Source organism: Haliotis rufescens, unplaced genomic scaffold (assembly GCF_023055435.1).
Source record: "Haliotis rufescens isolate VD_foot unplaced genomic scaffold, xgHalRufe1.0.p SCAF_69, whole genome shotgun sequence".
Classification (NCBI taxonomy): domain Eukaryota; kingdom Metazoa; phylum Mollusca; class Gastropoda; order Lepetellida; family Haliotidae; genus Haliotis; species Haliotis rufescens.
Window position 1 is genome coordinate 172759 of NW_025964360.1, and position 19567 is coordinate 192325.

The 19567-nt window shown below is 39.9% G+C and overlaps 2 protein-coding genes across 5 annotated transcripts in view; one reads left to right on the forward strand and one right to left on the reverse strand.

Annotated features, from left to right (window-relative positions):
- Positions 1 to 12830, reverse strand: part of LOC124112077 (sperm-associated antigen 1-like) — a 46545-nt gene extending 33715 nt beyond the window's left edge. Inside the window, exons 1-7 of one of the 3 annotated variants that reach the window (XM_048387275.1) lie at positions 12715 to 12817; positions 9987 to 10032; positions 6579 to 6713; positions 5459 to 5533; positions 3497 to 3701; positions 2582 to 2646; positions 1346 to 1464 (exon numbers count right to left, since the gene is read on the reverse strand). In XM_048387275.1, coding sequence (XP_048243232.1) covers positions 1346 to 1464; positions 2582 to 2646; positions 3497 to 3701; positions 5459 to 5533; positions 6579 to 6706 — 592 coding nt within the window. In that variant the 5' untranslated portion in view covers positions 6707 to 6713; positions 9987 to 10032; positions 12715 to 12817. Of the gene's footprint in view, positions 1 to 1345; positions 1465 to 2581; positions 2650 to 3496; positions 3702 to 5458; positions 5534 to 6578; positions 6714 to 9986; positions 10033 to 12714 lie in introns of all 3 variants that reach the window. The other 2 variants (XM_048387274.1, XM_046472011.2) reach the window with 2 other exon arrangements.
- A 5764-nt stretch (positions 12831 to 18594) lies between these two features.
- LOC124112078 (cullin-2-like) overlaps positions 18595 to 19567 on the forward strand; it is a 37553-nt gene continuing 36580 nt past the window's right edge. The window contains exon 1 of one of the 2 annotated variants that reach the window (XM_048387200.1): positions 18595 to 18746. The gene's annotated coding sequence lies outside the window, so the exon portion shown is untranslated. Of the gene's footprint in view, positions 18747 to 18896; positions 19046 to 19567 lie in introns of those variants that run through there. The other variant, XM_048387199.1, reaches the window with a different exon arrangement.

Genomic DNA, 19567 nt, shown 5'->3' on the forward strand with positions numbered 1-19567 from the left:
ATAAAAAATCATATCAATACAAAAACAGAAATAATGTGAATACCAAACTCACAATAGATATGTGTACCCTACTCACACACAGGAGTCCCAAAGAGGGACAGGTCAGCCGAAATTGCTTAGGCTGAAGGCGACCTTTTAAACACTTAAAGCAACAACAACAACAACAACAACAACTGAGTTACCATTTCTTCATATTTACCAGTAATATTTACTGCTTACAGTCATCAGACACATGAGAATCACTGCGACAAGCTCAACACGTACATGATATAGCTCACTGCTTTAGATTCTGTTATACCTTGTGTGAGTATTTTCAGTCAAATCCCCTCAAGTCATGATCAGTTGTTGGGTACAGCCTCATATCTCTGGATATCTCAAGGATATACTTAATTCACTAGATTTGCATATCTACCAACTCAAAATTAGGCAAAACAGAACTAAACTCAGCACCAAGTTATTTCAATTTTCATAACAAAAAGACTTCAAATCAGGCAAGACAAAGAACCTTGAATTTCAAAAACTTTCTTCGTATATTTTTTTCTTTATACTTCATTAATGTTCATCAGATCGACAATCCTTTAAAAATAATCCATTTCTACCACTGACTGGATTGTTTGGTAACAGTTTTCTAACATCAAAGAAAAACTATAGGGAAGCTTAGGTTTATACTTCATCACCACATGTTCAAGTAGTGAGTGAGTGAGTTGAGTTTTAACGCCGCTTTTAACAGTATTCCAGTTATATCACGGCGTGTCAGCTTAATGTGGGAGGAAAGCCCGAAGTGATGCAGGTGCCAGACGTTTACCACTTCAGTGAAACCCACGAGCACGGGTATGGTGCTGACAAACCTAGAAACATGATCAGGGCGAACCGGTATTCGAACCAACGAACATAGGTTTCTGGCGTGCCCAAGGGACGCAACTCTGCACAGCGAATTGTGGCACCTTAGACAACTGGGCCACCAGTGCCCCACACACGTTCAACAAAACAAGGTCTTTGACTGTGCTTACTTATTGAGCAAGTTTACCTTCTACAATATATATCTGTAGCTTTAATAAAATGTATCACAAACAATTATGAACATTTTTATTATGAACTTGCATGCCCCCAAACTCTCCTTTACTGTTCAAAATTGACTTTGCATTTCAATATTTTCTCTTTAAATGGGGGATCGGGTAAAGCATTCGCTCGTCTCGCTGAAGACCCGGGTGCGATTCCTGACATGGGTACAATATGTGAAGCACATTTCTAGTGTCCCCCGCCGTGATATTGCTGGAATATTGCTAAACGCAGCTTAAAACCATCACTCACTCTTTAAACTGAAACTGTATTACATATGGAGTACCTTTAGCGTTGATCTCAGTGTCCAGATTAGCAGGTGTTCCTCTCTTCGCAGTGTTCTGTTTCTGTTTCGTATTCTTGTCCTCATTGTCCACTTTCTCCAACTCCTTATCTAGGTCGACCCTGGTGACACAACACACAGTTTGTAGACCTGGTTTAGGCAGAATATTGCAAGTCTAGAAGTGGGACAAAATGTACATTCGGTCTTTTGGAGAATATGTAGAGCTAGACATGGGGGGAATATGTTAATATGTAAGCCTATATGTGGGGAGAATGTGTAGATCCAGATGTGGGGACAATGTGTAGATCCAGGTGTGGGGACAATGTGTAGATCCAGGTGTGGGGACAATGTGTAGATCCAGATGTGGGACAATGTGTAGATCCAGATGTGGGACAATGTGTAGATCCAGATGTGGGACAATGTGTAGATCCAGATGTGGGACAATGTGTAGATCCAGGTGTGGGGACAATGTGTAAATCCAGATGTGGGACAATGTGTAGATCCAGATGTGGGGACAATGTGTAGATCCAGGTGTGGGGACAATGTGTAGATCCAGATGGGGGACAATGTGTAGATCCAGATGGGGGACAATGTGTAGATCCAGATGGGGGACAATGTGTAGATCCAGGTGTGGGGACAATGTGTAGATCCAGATGGGGGACAATGTGTAGATCCAGATGGGGGACAATGTGTAGATCCAGATGGGGGACAATGTGTAGATCCAGGTGTGGGGACAATGTGTAGATCCAGATGTGGGGACAATGTGTAGATCCAGATGGGGGACAATGTGTAGATCCAGATGTGGGGACAATGTGTAGGTCCAGATGTGGGGACAATGTGTAGATCCAGGTGTGGGGACAATGTGTAGATCCAGGTGTGGGGACAATGTGTAGATCTGGACATTGGGAGAATATGTAGATCTTGACATGGGAAGAATATGTTGACCTAGACATAGGGAGAATATGTAGATCTGGACAATGGGAGAATATGTAGATCTGGACATGGGGAGAAAAAGTAGATCTAAACGTAGGGAAAATATGTAGATCTAGACAACGGGGTGGGGGGGAAATATGTAGACCTAGAATTATCTCTGACATGAGTTAAAAAAAATCCAAAAATGGAAGTGTATTCTTTTCCTTATTTCTGATTATCAGCAGATTTATAAAACAAGTAAAACAAACTACAACCCTAGAGGTCACTTGGCCCATTACATTCACATCAGCCTGCCGCTCTGCTTACTTTTCCCATTCCTTGTGATCTCTTGGCTTTACCCTCTTGTTTGATGTCTGCTGCTTCGTTCCATTCTGCTGAAATAAGTTATTACAAATCTTTACATGCTGAGATTCCCTTCAATAAACAGCAACAAGTCATACATCTTCCCGAGGCAAGAGAATTAACTGACTTTAAAAGTCCAGTTTCCACCCTTGCCCAACTAGGCTGGAATTCCTGGCCTCGATCGTAGCGCCACCAGTGGCTATTACAAGTTATGTCCCTTCTATGCCTCTCCTATGGACCAATCACTATTCCACCTCTCGTATCACTTGAATTTGCCTCAAACAAAAAGGCGCCGCCAGTCAAGACGATCTGATCGATAATCAAGATCTATAGATTGTGATAAAACTAGTCTTACATCGCCAAGTGCATCAAATCACATGAGCACCTTGATTGAATACATGAAAAGTTTTAGAAAACATCTGTTGACAACAAGTTAGCGGTGCAAATGCTTTGCAAATCCTGCAATTGACTGAAGTCTTCATGACAGTTTAAGACCGTATAACGATTTCGGAGCGCGATTTTGATTGGACTATGCATCAACTCGTTAGTCCAGCCAAAATGTAACTCCATAATACCAGCCAAATTCGGCAAGGGTGGAAACTGGATTTTCATAGTCAGTTAACTCACTTGCCTCGGGAAGAAGCAAGTCATTAGACCAGCAAAATGTCAAAATATAGAATATGATATGACATTATTCCAAATCAGAAATCCCTTCCATCATGTCCATAAAAAATCGTCTAGGAAATTCAAAGTCAGATGAACATGATAAATTATGACTAAATAACAAATTATTATCTGATTTTTTTAAATCCTGTTAGATCAAATATTCCCTTGACAAATTCTGCACTCACTGTGGCGATCACAACAAAGAATTCATACCTCTGGATTGGATGTTCCTATAACCCCTGACCTGATGGGAGGAAGGTCAAGGTCACCTGATATGACCCCTGGCCCAGAGGTCATCATGTCTTCTTTGTTTTTCATTTCCTTGTTCCAGTGCTTGATGCCATCAACAAGATCCTGTTTATCCCCAGGGTCAAGGTCAGACAGTCGAGATAGAGGAAGCTCTTTCCGCAAAGCTCGGCTACACAGGACATAACATTATCATTGTGTTGTTTCATTTTAGTCCCCAAATCTTTGACCCAGTTACAAAAGTATCAAAGGTGTGGACTAATTTGAAATCTTATACATGAAAGTGATGGGATAGGTTACAGAAACAAGGACCAGGTTATTTGGTGCTTTTAACATATCAAGCCCATACAAAAGCTGAATCACAAAAAAACCGAACAAACCATATAAGACATGAACAAATGTCAAACTAATCACCAAAGTGGTCGAGTGAACTGGCTTAAGTGCCCCTTTGAGTGAGTGAGTATGGTTTTACGCCCCTTTTAGCAACATTCCAGCAATATCACGCAGGGGACACCACAAATGGGCTTCACACATTATACCCATGTCAGGAATCGAACCCAGGTCTTCGGCGTGACGAGCGAACGTTTTAACCACTAGACTACCCGACCATCCCAGCGCCGGTCTGAATAGTACCTCAGTTGCATCAAGGCGTGTCAGTTAAGTGTTTTGTTTAACAAATGTTATATTTGGTATAACACTTTCTAAGCAAAGTACAGATTGAAGTGATCTAGTGTATATGATCCTGACTACCAGTTGTCAGACTTTCATTTTTGAGGAAGCCTCATTGGCTGAGTGGGTTGGATCACTGACCTTGGGTGCTGGAGATTAGCTGCCTTACTCTGGCAATGTGGGTTCGAATCCCGAACAGGACTCAACCCCCAAAAGTACTAGAATCTGTACTTTACTGAGAAAGAGTTATCCCAAATATAACATTTGCTACTGACCACTTTCTGCATGGCATAGTGTGTTCAAATGCTTTGTTCATTGTTAATGTCGCACTCAGCAATATTCAAGCTACATGATGGCGGTCTGTAAATAATCAAATCTGGACAACACCATTCATTGATTGACATCATGAGCATCAATACATGACATGCATCAACCAAGTCCCCGAGCCTGACATCCTGATCCCATTGGTCACCTCTGAAAGGGTCATCTCTTAAAAACATGGGTTGTTGAAGGCCAATTCTAACCCGGATCTTCACACAGTGAAAGTTAATTGTGGAAGGAAAGCCCCAAGTGATACAGCAGGGTTAGAAATTGGCAATAGTCCTATAGTCCTTACCAATCTGCCCAATAGTTAAGGTATCATAAGGACTACATGTAGTAGATATTTGCCATTTTTAAAGGTTTTGCTATATGTTATCATTATAAGGACTAGTGGACCAAAAATGTTAGTTTCTACCGCTGTACAGGTCTTGATTTTTACCAGTTCGATGTCACCAGCAACATGGGTATGGTGCTGACAAACCGTTGAATTACACTCAGATCCGATCTGGGATTTAAACCCTATGATAAAGATAGCTTGCCACTCGAAAACTGTGGCACTGAAGACAACGAAGCCCCCATGCCCCTTACTATCCAAAGCATTAAAATAGTCAAAAACTGAAGATGACTGTGAGACAACAGAAGAGTCCATGTACAACATATACTACTCAAATCAAGTCAAAGAACGCCCATAACTGGAAGGATGTGTGTTGCAATACCCATCAGCTGCAACTGATTAACTATAGCCATATGAAAAACGTAGGTGTTCCTTAACTTCTTTTGAGTAGCATAAATGGCATATATGCAGATTCCTACCGACCTTGAACCAGCTTCAGTTACAACAGTTCCGTCAATGCCAAAATCCAAAACACACACTAGAAATACCACCTAGCTGTTATTCACAGAGTAACTATCTAGAATTTCATGAAGATTTTAACATACCTGTTTGGAGCCAATTCTGTGAGCTTGTTTTCAGCCAGCCTTTCCAGTTCAGGAAAATAACCTTCCTCTCCTGACCTGTGTGAAGTAAAGCAGTGAGCAAGCTGTAACAGGTCTTAGTCTAGTTGGTTGTTTGTTGTTTAACGACGCACTCAGCAATATTCCAGCTGGATGACGGCGGTCTGTAAATAATCGAGTCTGGACGACACAATCCAGTGATTGACAACATGAGCATCGATCCATGCAATTGGGATCGATGACATGCATAAACCAAGTCAGCAAGACTGACTATCCAACTCTTACAACAAGCATAGTCGCCTTTTTGGGTTGCTGAAGACCTATTCTACCCCAGATCTTCACGGGCCTCTTAGTCTAGGGAAATCCTGGTTCACTGACAGATGTATCACAAACGTATTTTCAAACAGTAACATTTTTAACATTTTTAAATAACCAAGTCTGACTACTGTTATTAGGAATACCTTACTGACTGACGCAAAACAAAACGCCAAATCTGATTCCAGCTATATGTTGGCAGTCTGTAAATAATTGAGTCTGGACCAGACAATCCAGTGATTGACATCATGAGCATCGATCTATACAACGGTGATACAATCAATCTAGGGATTGATATTGTGAGCAACATTCAACGCTGTCGGGTACGATGACACGCAATCAACCGAGTCACAAAGTCTGATCACCCAACCCATTTGGTCGCCTCTTACCAGCACAGTTTGTTAGGGATCAGTTCTAACCACAATCCCCACAGGGTAAAGACTCATGAAGATCCGTGGTAGAATAGAATTCTCAGCAACCCATGCTTGCCTTAAGGCGACTATGCTTGTCGTAAAAGGCGACTAATGGGATCGGGTGGTCAGGCTCGCTGATTTGATTGATGCATGTCATGGATCCCCATTGCGTGGATTGATGCTCATGATGTCAATCACTGGATTGTCTGGTCCAGACTCAAGTATTTACAGACCGCTGTTAAATAGCTGGAATATTGCCGAGTGCGGCGTTAAACAACCAACCAACCAACCAACCAACCAACCCACCCACCCACAGGGTATAAGGCACCTAAAGCACACTTTAAACAACAACATTTCTATGACTGCAGATATATTACTTCAAGACTCTTAATATTTTCTCCAGTTCCTTGACATCGCTGCAAGCCTTCACATAGCTGTGGTCCAAGTGAGACAGTGGGATGTCGTACTTCTTGGTGTTCTCTGTCATGTATACTGCTTCCCCCATAACTGATCTGAAACATCAAAACAGGGTATTGACAACATGTACTGTTTCTTGTTAAACGCAGCAGGTAGAAATATTAAAGTAATATCACTGCCTGTCAACAGTTGGGTCCTGGCCAGACCAACATGTGGTTGATATTATGAGCAACACACCAAGCGGTTGAGGTAGAATGAGCGTGAATCTGCCAAGCCTGACCAACTCTTTCATTAGCTGTATCAAATGGTAACATGAAATGGGAAAGTAAATATTCCAATTAAGAGATAATTAACAGTATCACAGAGAGACAGATAAGTAGTCTGTCTTACAGACCCTGATACAAATATATATCAAATACAGCCCATGCAAGTCTATAATGTTTGGCAAGTCTAGATCACTGCAGTATCAGGAATCTGAAAATGAAGAGAGTCACTGGGCTCCTTTTTATTATATTTTTATTAAGATAACTGAACAACTGTTTTTTTATGTACGATATGTTCATTTCAGAGACTAGATGTTAGTCTAACAGATAAGCAGCGTATTTGCGTAAAATACACCCCCCCCCCCCCCACCGAATATTCAAAACTTACTTTCAATTAACTTGTGTACAGAAATGCATGCATTAAATGAAAAAACTAAAATGTATTAAAACCGCATGCGTAAGTACCCAAAGAAGCTTTTTCAGCATGCGTACAAAGGAGCAAATTGACAAAGCACAATTACAAGCTAATTTACATGTACTTTCTTTTTAAATCTTAAAATGTTCACTCGTTATGGGGAAAACCCATTAGAGCTCTAACACATAACTAGTCAGCATAACTTGTCAGCATTACTAGTCAGCATAAATTGTCAGCATGGATAACATCAATCATCTGAAAAACTGACCAGCATCCTTGATTGTCAAGGTAATATCTCCATTCTATTATCATGATCATGATAAATACCTGGACTTATACACAATAGCTTTGTTTTGGAATTGACTGTTATTTTGAATGTCATGCTTTACAAACCATACTCACAACGAAGCTAGGGTAGCGATTGAGGGTATGCAGTATTATCAATATATCGGTAAATTGAGGTTCATTCTTTCCGTGATACCAGTACGTATCACAATATTATTTTTTATGCTCGTTATATCAGGTGATTTCAAATGGCGATTTTTAAGGGTTTTTTTAAAAGGGCTGTTACGATTCACTTATGTATTTGGTGAATCGAACCGTATCCTTTCATGAATTGAATTTGTTATTCGTGGCCACTAGAATCGAATATGTACACACAAAAATTAGTAAAGAGTGTTTTTTTTACTTGAACTCGTCTATTATTTATCAAAGAGAGATATGCAAAATGGAATATATTCAAGCCATGCAGTAGCGTAACTTGTGTCAGTCTGCCATGGCCCCTTGTGGTACTGTCAACCAAAACATGGTGCTATAAGTGGCATTGTAGCCATTTATTGCTTGTTTGCTTCATAAAAAATATCACTGAAATATTTCAACCTAAGCAATTACATGTCATACATTTAAGTACTGTTTTAATAAGTTTTACACTGACACAGTGTTTTTCCCCCAACGCAAAGATAGTACCAGCTGATTACCTTGAGCACATAACACCGGAAGTAACTTATTGTATTCGTGAATAAATCTTCGTATTTGTTACCCTATGTTTGTGATACCTATGGTATTTGCGTATCATGTTATATACTAGCCAAATGCCTTCGCTGCCCCAGAGCTGGGAGCAGAATCCCCAAGATGACTGCGTATTTATTGTTGTACCAGCATTTTGTTTTGTTGCATTTATGAACTTCAAATCATACCATAATGTATCAGAGTGCATCTGAATTCAAAATTTAGAATTATAAAATATAGAATGATAGATATCGCAATACGGCCTTGTGCATCACAAAATATTGTAATACACTTAAACTTCTAATACCCATCCCTAGTATTGAAAGTGTCAAGGTATTTATCTTAATAGAACGGAGATATAATACCCTGGACAATGGAGGATGGTTCAGCATCAGTGACAATATTTCATTGACATGTAAAGTATACTTCAAATTCAAATTGGAAGTTGCCAAATATGTCCTTCATCGCCAGTGAAGATAGGAAGGGGTATTCCGTGAGTGGGGGATCCCAGGCTAAGTACAATGTTTCCATCTAAGACATATAGAATACTAAACGAGCTTCCGTGTAATACAAATTTTATGAAACGAGTGAATAGTTGTGGTATCCGAAGAGCGAAAGCGAGTCAGATACCACAACTATTCACGAGTTTCATAAAATTAGTTTTACACGGGAGCGAGTTTAGTATTTTATTTATTACTTGCCATTTTACGGTTTTTAAAATTATCCTCTCGAGTGTGAATAGGCTGACACCTACACGATCCACGGCATAATCCAATTGAGTTGGACTGAGTTGAGAAATACTTCAAACACGTCAAAAGTTGAAACGTATGAATTTAATACCATACAACGGTCCACCTTTAGAATTCAGGCGTCCATTCCACAAAATTATCGTAGCGTTAAAGTTATCGCAACTCACATACTTTAACTTAGACCAACAACTTTCACCGCGCTACCGTAGGATCGCCTTATGGAACGGGGCCTTGCACCTCAAAGTTTACAATCACGTCATAATAACCGATGACGTAATTTGTGGAATTTTGTTGCAAGATCCTTCGGCGAAACAAAGCCATGTGACGTCAGCCTAGCAACAAGGCTGCTGGGGTTCATCGAGTGTGCATAAGCTCCTCTGAGTGATCTATTATCTCCACACACAATGTTGTTGAATAAGCCAAGGTATGTTGAGAGCTTTCAATATTTGTTTGTGAAACGTGTTCCCAGAGTACATAAGCACGCGTTTTGGTATTACACAATGTGTAATACAGCTGTATGTTTATTAAACGGGTGATCTCTTCACGGGCAAGTAATAAAAGGCTTTAATGAATGACGGGTAACTAACTACACACTGTCGCAATTACCAAGGGGGGTAACTCTCTGGTCATATATGAACTACATACCACTAATTACTGGCACAATGTAATGATGGCAATCAAATTTCCATGGGGTTAAAAAGAATTATCTGATCTCATATCTGCCAGACCCACACAATGGGATGGAGCATGCTCAGTTCACTGCACAATTCCAATGTATCGGGGATCGATCCTGCTTTATCCAAGCTGACCAGTTCATGTAAAACATTGCAAGTGCAGGTATAACTGTTATAGCCAGGTTGCACCTAGTGCAGGTAACATTTCCCAAAACAATTGCACGGCAGCAGTTATATTTATTAACAGTGAAAAACTTACTTCTTTTAGAACTGGCTGCAAATCTTTTAGAATCCAGAAAGGTTTGCTTAAAATAGTGAAATACACAGGAGGTCTGAATGCAGCGAACATGTGGAACTAATTCTTCACAAAAACCACTTGAACAGTCACTCATTCAGTTACAATCACAAGAAACACTTTTGGTTGTTTAATGGATATCAAGATGTGAAAAGCCATGTACAGATTTCCTCAAAATAAAATACTGGAGCACATTCTCAAGTTTATTTTCTCTTTCAATTTATTTAATATTCAAGATAACTGAAAATACAGTGTTTCAATTCATGACAAAATGGTGCAGCCAATATTTTGGTGTTGCAATCTGATTAATTCACTTGGTTCCACCTGTTGCAGGTAATAAAACAATGGGGGGCACTGGTGGTCCAGTCGTCTAAGGCGCCGTGATTCGCTGTGCAGAGTTGTGCCTTGGGCACGCCAGAAACCTATGATTGTGGGTTCGAATCCAAGTTCGCCCCGATTATGTTTCTGGGTTTGTCAGCACCATACCCGTGCTCGTGGGTTTCACCGAAGTGGTAAACGTCTGAGACCTGCATCACTTCGGGCTTTCCTCACACATTAAGCTGACACGCCGCGATATAACTGGAATACTGTTAAAAGCGGCATTAAACCCAACTCACTCACTCACTAATAAAACAATTAAAATCGCACCCTACTGTATTATACCTACTGGTATGTGCAGTGTGATGACAAACGTTTATGTAATAAGTATATGTAATGTTGATATGTAATTTTCTTTTATGTTCGAAACCATGGCCCCAACTGCTGTACACTGATAGTTCTTGCATCATCATGATCATAATTGAAAGTGATGTGGCAACGCCACACCCAACAATGAACATGGTCTACCCTTGGCAGCATCCATTCACAGGAACCATGTTTGGCAAGGCTGCATATCGCCGTCACACTGTGTTGTGACATAAGCACAGCGATAGAAATTGGCACTAGTCCTGTAGTCATTGCAAAAGTGCCCAATAGTTAAGGTATTGTTATATGTGGTAAGTTGCGTGCAGTGCATGGAGTTGGTATTGGTGTAAGGAGCTAGAGTAGTCACTTGACCTAACATGGCGACGTCCATGGATTTGTCGCGAGATATCATTCATTCTAGAGTAAGTATTCGAAATTTGGTAAGTTGATGACGTGTAGTATTCGAAACTTGGGAAGTTGATGACGTCTCAGTGTGATAGCCGTTGAGGCGACAGTTGTACTATGGCGATGGTGTAGTATAGACCGTTTTGATTGATACGAAGTGTTTGTTGAGTTTGAGTCAATCGGAGTTCTCAACAAGTGAGCATAATGCCAGGCGGAGATACAACAAAATCATAAGGACTAGTAGAAATTGCCATTTATAAGGGTTTTGCTATATGTTATCATTATAAGGACTAGTGGACTAAAAATGTTAGTTTCTACCCCTGAAGCATGATGTGAAGTGCCAAGGTAACAAAGATCATAAACTGGGTGAGTGAGTTGAGTTTAACACAGATTTGAACAGTATTCTAGTTTTATCATGGCTTGTGAGCTTAATGTGATAGAAAAGCCTGAAGTGATGCTGTCTCAGATGTTTACCACTTTGGTGACAAACCTAGAAACATAATGAGGGATAGAAACTAACTGTTTAAGTCCACTAGTCCCTGTTACTGTTACGATAACATATAGAAAATATACTAGTCCTTATGATACCTTAAATATTGGGCAGTTTGGCACAGACAGACAAAAGTATTAGTGCCAATGTCTATTACTGATAATCGGGGCGAATCGGGATTGGGACACATGATCCTAGGCTTCTGTCATACCCAAGGGACTCAACGCCTTAGACGACTGGGCCCCCAGACCATACTACCCAAATGAAACCAAATTTACCAATGACAATATTTCATCTGCCAATTATTTCACTTTTCAGTCTACATACATGGTTTTGGTCTGTTATTCATCCAGATAGAATGCATACTGTATATCATCACACATGGGGTCAGACACGTTTACAAGTGAATAATGGCAAATTTCTACTAGTCATATGATACCTGGGTAGTTTGGCAAAGACAATAGGACTCGTGCTAATTTCTAAAGTTGTTAACAGAGTATGCACACCACTTTATACACTGATTTACACAATGCACACCGGCTGCTATGTTCATACCTCCATAAACCCAAAATATTTTAGTCAATTCTCAAATATACAGCTTCAAACAAGGACTTGCTTTTGACGAGTTTAAGGCCAACAAAATAATGAAATAGGTCTTTATGAAAAAGTCCCCTTGGCTTGATGTTGCATATCCATAGATGCTAAGTTAAGTCACTTTCAACCATTCGAATTTTCCCATTCTAACTCAATTCCATTTTCATTTTCGACTCCAACTGCTATTTTGAGCATAGACGTCATTTCAAACCCCACAAAAATCATTAGGCCCTATCTAGCACAGCTAAAAAATGTAGTTCTGAGCTCTGACAAGCAACCGATATGGGAGCAATACCAAATAGTTGAATCACAGAACATCCGAGAAGAACTGAGAATCATGTTCAAGCGAGGGGGCAACCGGAGACTAACGAAATTAAGTGACGGACACTGACGGGTGTCAAAATTGAAAGTAAATACAAACTTCTCTACCTTGGAAAATAAAGTGTGCATCGTTACAAAGGAAATACAGAACAATCAATAATGGTGTGGGATGCCATTACTGTCACCTTCCTTCCTCACCTGTTTTGATTAACACAAAAGCAACAGGTGGGCTAAGTCCAAGCACGTTTATCTTCGTTACCCTGGTTTGGAGAAGCTTTCCGTCTTCTGATATCGTTGGGTAACGTCGTTTCTCGCGAGAGAACGCGAATGCAATCGGAACAACTCGTTCTACCAATTATTTGTGACTGTAAATCGACATGGTTCCGAATGTTTCCGAATGTACATACTTGGCATCATATAGTCTTAACAACATATTCCAACTTTAAATGACATACAAAGTTGTCTGTTACACATTTACTCTTATCTAGACTGCCTTTAGATTTGGAATCTTTTTTGAACACAAAATCAAAGTGACACAGTTTTAACACGCTCAGTTGCGTTGCGTATCATCCGGGTACTCGCGGGGAAAAAAACAATAACAAAGGCAACAACCAGTCCGGGGAATTGCGTTAGATCAGTGCCCCTTTAATGACACATACACGTCTTCTCATACACATTGTTGTAATAATGTGATCTGTTGCGAAAGGAAGGGAGGTTCCATGGTGGTTTGTTGTTGCAGTTGCCGCTGCTGCTGTTGCTGTAAGCTTGCAGTCAGAAGTTTTACAGCTATGTCACGGTGGCCTGTCAAATATGGAGTCTGGGCCAGACAACCCAATGATTGATATTATGAGTGACGTCCCACGCCGTCAGCTGGGGTACGGTGACACACAATCAACCAGGTCACCGTGCCTACCCACCCAATACAGTATAGTCAACAATTTCACGACATGCCATAAAGTGTTGGGGACCCTTTTTAACCGGCACCACACATGCATCAGGAAGATTTTTAACCCTACAGACATTTGTTTGAAAAAGGGATAAATATTTTTTCCGTATCTTAAAACAAAATCACATGTTGATAACAAGATGGAATTGATAAGTGTATCTTGACACGATTTAATCTAATATCTAAAATCTAATATTTAAAATTGTGAACATAATTATTCACTTACGATCTTCGATGTTTTGGGTAAAATAACTAAATATTGTTTGTTTGTTTATTTGTTGTTTAACGCCAGACTCAGCAATATTCAAGATATATGACGGCAGTCTGTAAATAATCGAGTCTGGATCAGACAATCCAGTGATTGGCATCATGAGCATCGATCCACGCAATTGGGATACGATGACATGCATCAACCAAGTCAGCGAGCCTGACCACCCGATCCCGTTAGTCGCCTCTTACGACAAGCATAGTCGGGTTGCTGAAATCCTATTCTACCCCGGATCTTCACGGGTGTGTTTGTACAATACTTAAAGACAATGAGCACCCAGATCAGTGAGAGAGTGTTGTTCTATTCCGTTTATTCCAGCGACGAGGGATTCTTGAACTGGGATTCCCATATTGTACCAACGTGGGAATCGAACCCGGGAGTGAGTGAGTTGGGTTTGACGCCGCTTTTAACAGTATTCCAGTTATATCACAGCGTGTCAGCTTAATGTGGGAGGAAAGCCCGAAGTGATGCAGGTCTCAAACGTTTACCACTTCGGTGAAACCCACGAGCACGGGTATGGTGCTGACAAACCTTGAAACATAATCGGGGCGAACCGGGATTCGAACCCACAATCATAGGTTTCTGGCGTGCCCAAGGGACGTAACACTGCACTGCCTTAGACGACTGGGCCACCCGTGCCCCCTCGAACCCGGGATCTCTGTTCATACACCAATGAATGATTGAGTGAGTCTGGTTTAACGCCGCTGAGAAATGTGTTTCACGGCCTGTTAGTTTGATTAGTGCACCATGACTGTGGAATATACGTATTTTGTGAAAACAAAACCAATCTGGATATAAATAAAAGCAAGTCAAGCCTGCTTTATTCCACATCAGCATCTGAAAATTATTTATTTTAATTTTAGTGAGAAAAATGTATTGTGTGATAAAAAAAAATCATAGACCATACGTTAGTCTACAGCTTGATGTGTGGGGAAAGCTTCAAGTCATACGTGTATTATAGGTTTACCACTCTAGTAAAACCCAAGATATGCTTGTGAGGTTAAACCTAGAAACATATTCATGGAAAATCTGGGATTCGAACCCACGACCTAAGGGGCGCAACTCTGCACATAAGGGACGCAACTCTGCACAACGAAATGCGGCGCCTTAAACGCCCCCGTGTCTCCACATACTCTTATGAACTCGCAGAAACTCCAGTTCGAATCTCTCGTGTGGATTCTGGGTAAGAACACAGATCCCCATCAACATATACAAATTACAGTAAAAGGCGACTAAATGTATAGGTTAGTCAGGCTCGTTCGTTGATAGCGTGTTAGTGTAACACAATTGCGTAGATCGGTGCTCATGATGTCAATCACTGCATTGTGCATGAAATTGTGATATTGTGCATGTCTCACACTATAGTTAAAGGGGCACTGATCTAACGCATTTCCGCGGACTGGTTGTTGCCTTTGTTATTGTTTTTTCCCCCTTGAGTACCCGGATGATACGCAACGCAACTGAGCGTGACCAGAGACTGGGCTACCGTCTGCAAGGACAGCTAAATAAACTTGGAGGCTGGAGGCAATATTTGTTTTACGCATTTTTGCATAAACACTGATTGGTTAACTGTGATCTATACAGATTTCGACAAAGGGTGCATGTTAATTAATTTCTTCAGCCTAAACAAGCAGACAAAAAGAACAGCGGAGCTTATCGGATGTCGTCATTTGGAAATACCCCAGATGGTTATAGTTTTATACTAAAAAAGTATCCATGCAGTGAAAGCATTTTCGGATTTCGGCTTGCGTCGATAATACGATTACTACTCCCTTGTTGACATCCACGTTTTCTCGTATAACCCTTCACTTGTGTATTTGTCGTCATTCACTTGATGCTCAGTTAATGAATTTATTACAGGTACAATTAGTGGTAGCACCACTTAGATTACCTGACAAAGGTTCCCATTTGGCATTTATTGTGTCTGGGGTAATTATTCAATCTAAATCCAGGTTTGAAGTGAGGTGAAATGTGTGTTATGTAATATGCACGTGGCAGCCCAGCATGAGATGAATGATCAGTTGATTTATTTTTTTGTAAATCAACGGAACGTTCCTAGTCATCAAAGGATTAACAGAAGATACGTTGATTGATTAATCACTGTTATCTTGCACAGTGGATATGTCAAGAGTGAGTGTTTACATGTCTAGGTTTACGCTAAAACAAAGGGAATACACTCATACCATGGCGTGAAGTGCCGATGTAAAAACAACATACTTTGTTCAAAGGGTTAACTTATAATACGTTGATTGATTGATCATTGTTATCTATCACTCAATGGATTTTTTGGGAACCGTGAACGTTATGAAAATAGTTGTCACGTGGGCTTTCTCAGCCGACCATTGAGACTTGACACCTATGTAAAACACCTGAAACAATCCAAGTGATCAGTTGAGAAACGAACACGGGTTATAATATCCCGAAACGACACATATCTTTTAAAATATTTGATTGTTACTGAGACAAGTGACATCGAATAAGTTTCTTTGTACATCTGCAGACGAGTGGGATATTGTTCCTTTGTGTGGATATTCACGGATACATTCCTCGAACAAGGATGCTGCCTAAAATTTATACACATAAATTTGGTAGGTTGTAATTATGATATTTGCATTTTGTTTTCCTTCATTTGAACCGATTCGTTCTTGTTTCTCTACGTCTTGGTTGGGAAATTCTTCAATGCGCGATATACGTTGTTTTCACAGGTCTTTTCCTTTGTAAGCGTGTATATATTACCGTCAATTTGTAAAATGTGATTCTCTCAGGCAATTTATAAAATGTGTAAATATTTCAGTCATTTTGACTAAAAAATCTGTCCAGATTGATTAAGACGATCAAAAGGGCCTACAAACATCACAACAGATCATTATGTAGGATTAGAAGCCAAACAACATAGAAATGTACTTTTCTAAACGTAACATTTTCAGTCTCTTGGTGGTGACATTAAACATCAAAATGTTTGGAATTCGTTATCATAATAATACAGATGGAAATGTTTTTCAGTCACTTTGTAAAATAACTGAATATTTAGACGTTTAATAAATTTGTTACACATTTGACAGTAAAAAAAAATACACACTATAAAAAAAGGAATGTTCAGGTGAAATATGTACTTTGTGTTGCAAGTCAAAATAGTGTAAACGAAAATCGCAAAATTACCAAGCAAGTGACTTATCAAAACTTCGTCACCATTACCGATGCTACCCACAAAGATGCCTACATTTGCTTATTATCTCGAAAACTGTATTTCATTTTGTTCATCAATGTGACCATACGCCCTTATTACTACCCATAAAAGCGACTAATGCGCTTACGAATGGCGCAGCAGAGGTCGCGAACTAGTCTAGATTTCTGCTATACATCCGGGTACTCACTGGGAAAAAACAATAACAAAGGCAACAACCAGTCCCGGGGAATTGCGTTAGATCAGTGCCCCTTTAAGATCACGATGAAATAACGTTTATACTATTTTGTACCATAACTACAAAGTAACACCAATTGTTTTTTGGGTGTTTTTTTAATATATCTAGCCATATCAATCCGCTATAAATTTTAGCCCAACAGCCATTCTCGTGAAATATACAGTTTACTGTTATTAGTTTTCACACATGCGGTACGCTCATGAGACGGCAGCTAAAACGGCTCGGTGCCAAAACAGCACAAAGAAAAACCGGAGATATAACTTCAGTTAAAACGGCTTCCGAATGATTTACCAAAACGCCCAACATTACATTTCCGCTCAGTGTCTTCTTTTTTTAGAATTGGAACAATTCCGGAAACAATTCTTGCATTTCTTTGATTTAGTTTTCAATAAACGTTATGTATATCATACACGCTAAACTAACGAGATAGATGACAAATAATTTGATTTAAGTACCTACAAAATCGCCCTCTTTACCTTCTATATATTTAAAATCGTATTATTATGTGTACAGTATAAATGTGAATTCCTCCATGAATTTGGAAATTACTCGATTTTGATTTGTCAATCAGAGGTTGTCAAATCACAACAAATCAAACTCTAATTGAAACAGTCGATGTGATGGTCGCATCACGACGGAAGCTAATATTCATCAAATAGTACGTTTTTCAGTCATTGTCGGTAGGCGTATTTATATAATTATACCTACAATTATAGGTTACAAAATGCAAAGTTGCGGTTACTACAATTTTCAAAGGATGTGTGGCAATACATTTCGTGCAGAAAACACGATAGAAATCAACAAAGAAAATTTATTTTAAGCTTTGGGGACAACAGAGAGCTTGCAATTGGGCGCTTTAATATATACGGCTGTGGCGTCATAGCTTTTGCGTCACAGTGAGCGATATGACATCATAATGATGACGTGCGGTGCTTTGCAAGGCTTGCTTAGTTTCCTTTAGGGGTGCCCACCTCATGTTGCTTACCTAGTTGCTGTGCTCACATGCTTCCAATGCCTGTCATATGTTCGAGTGAAGTATTACTGTGTCAACAAACTGCTTAAGCATATACAGCGCCATATTTTGTTTATAGGCTGTTGTTGGTGATTCCGTAATTCAGATCGACAACCCGCTCAAAACACTGGACTCAACCATGCCGCTTCACTCAGTATATTTGCTAACACCAAAGAGTTCGCGTTTTATTTAGTCATGGTAGAATGGCGATAAACATACTGTGTTTTCAATGTAGAGCTAGGTTACCTGTAGATTTAACCGCGCTTAAGTTAACATTTGAAACTTTCGGGTCCAAATTCAATTCAGCGGTTAAATCTACAGGTAACCTAGCTCTACACTGAAGCTGGAAACACAGGTCTACAGGTCACGGGCCTACGTTCCATAATCACGCGTGAATACCGCCTCCTTGGTCAAATGGAAAGAGCCGAAGCAAGGTTTAAAAAAAATTTGGTTCGACGATGATATATATACGAAGGATGGAAGGGTGGTATACTCGCTGTTACCCGGCCTGACGCTCAGCATAAGTGGTTAAAACAAGGATCTGATCTATTTAGTGACATTTATACATTTGGGTTAACTGCGGTACGTATGATTTAATATTCTCTGTGGGCTTGCCAGAATAATGAATTAAGTACGGATTAGTACAAGCACCGCATCGACCCACATCTTTTCTCGGCATTTTCATGGGGACGCTGAACAATTAATTGAGCAGCCGTTTTTGCTAAGTAGTAATAGGCCATTTTAACATGGAGCAGATTTAGCCTGACTCCGCTGGCTAAACTGTCATGGCTGCTCACTTGGGATGGTGTAAATACCGTCTTTCCTGATACCAAACAACTGATTATCTCAGCTTTCAACGACATTTTGCATATACTGACAGTGTAGGTACATTTGTGAACGTAGTATGTATTTCTCAAATAGAATTGAATGTGTCTCGTCAATGGGTTCTACTTTTTCAAAGTTTGAATGAATAAACATGTTCCCCAAGCCAGCTGATGTCTGAATGGTGATAAATTCTGGCATATCATTCGATGACAGATGATTTGCGATTCCCCATTTGGCGACTGTCAACGTATGTGTATTCCGTGAGGTGTAGTTCATACCACGTCTGTGTGTGAAGGCTCATTGTGTATGAAGACATGCGTTATTGATTTTCTCAAATCAGGTCTGGAATTTTCGAAAGGAAGTCGACATAACGACAAACAAGGATTTATACAGGTTATCATCTCGTTGTGTGCCTAAAATACTGGAGTTGTTTGAATTCATGTATAGTTTCCATTAGTTGTCGAATATTGAAAGATAATTTTTGAAAATACCCACTTGATTGCTTGTTGAATGTACCACATCAGGGATGTAGGATGACATTTTCTGCCTATATTTTCGACTTATGTGACATCATATAT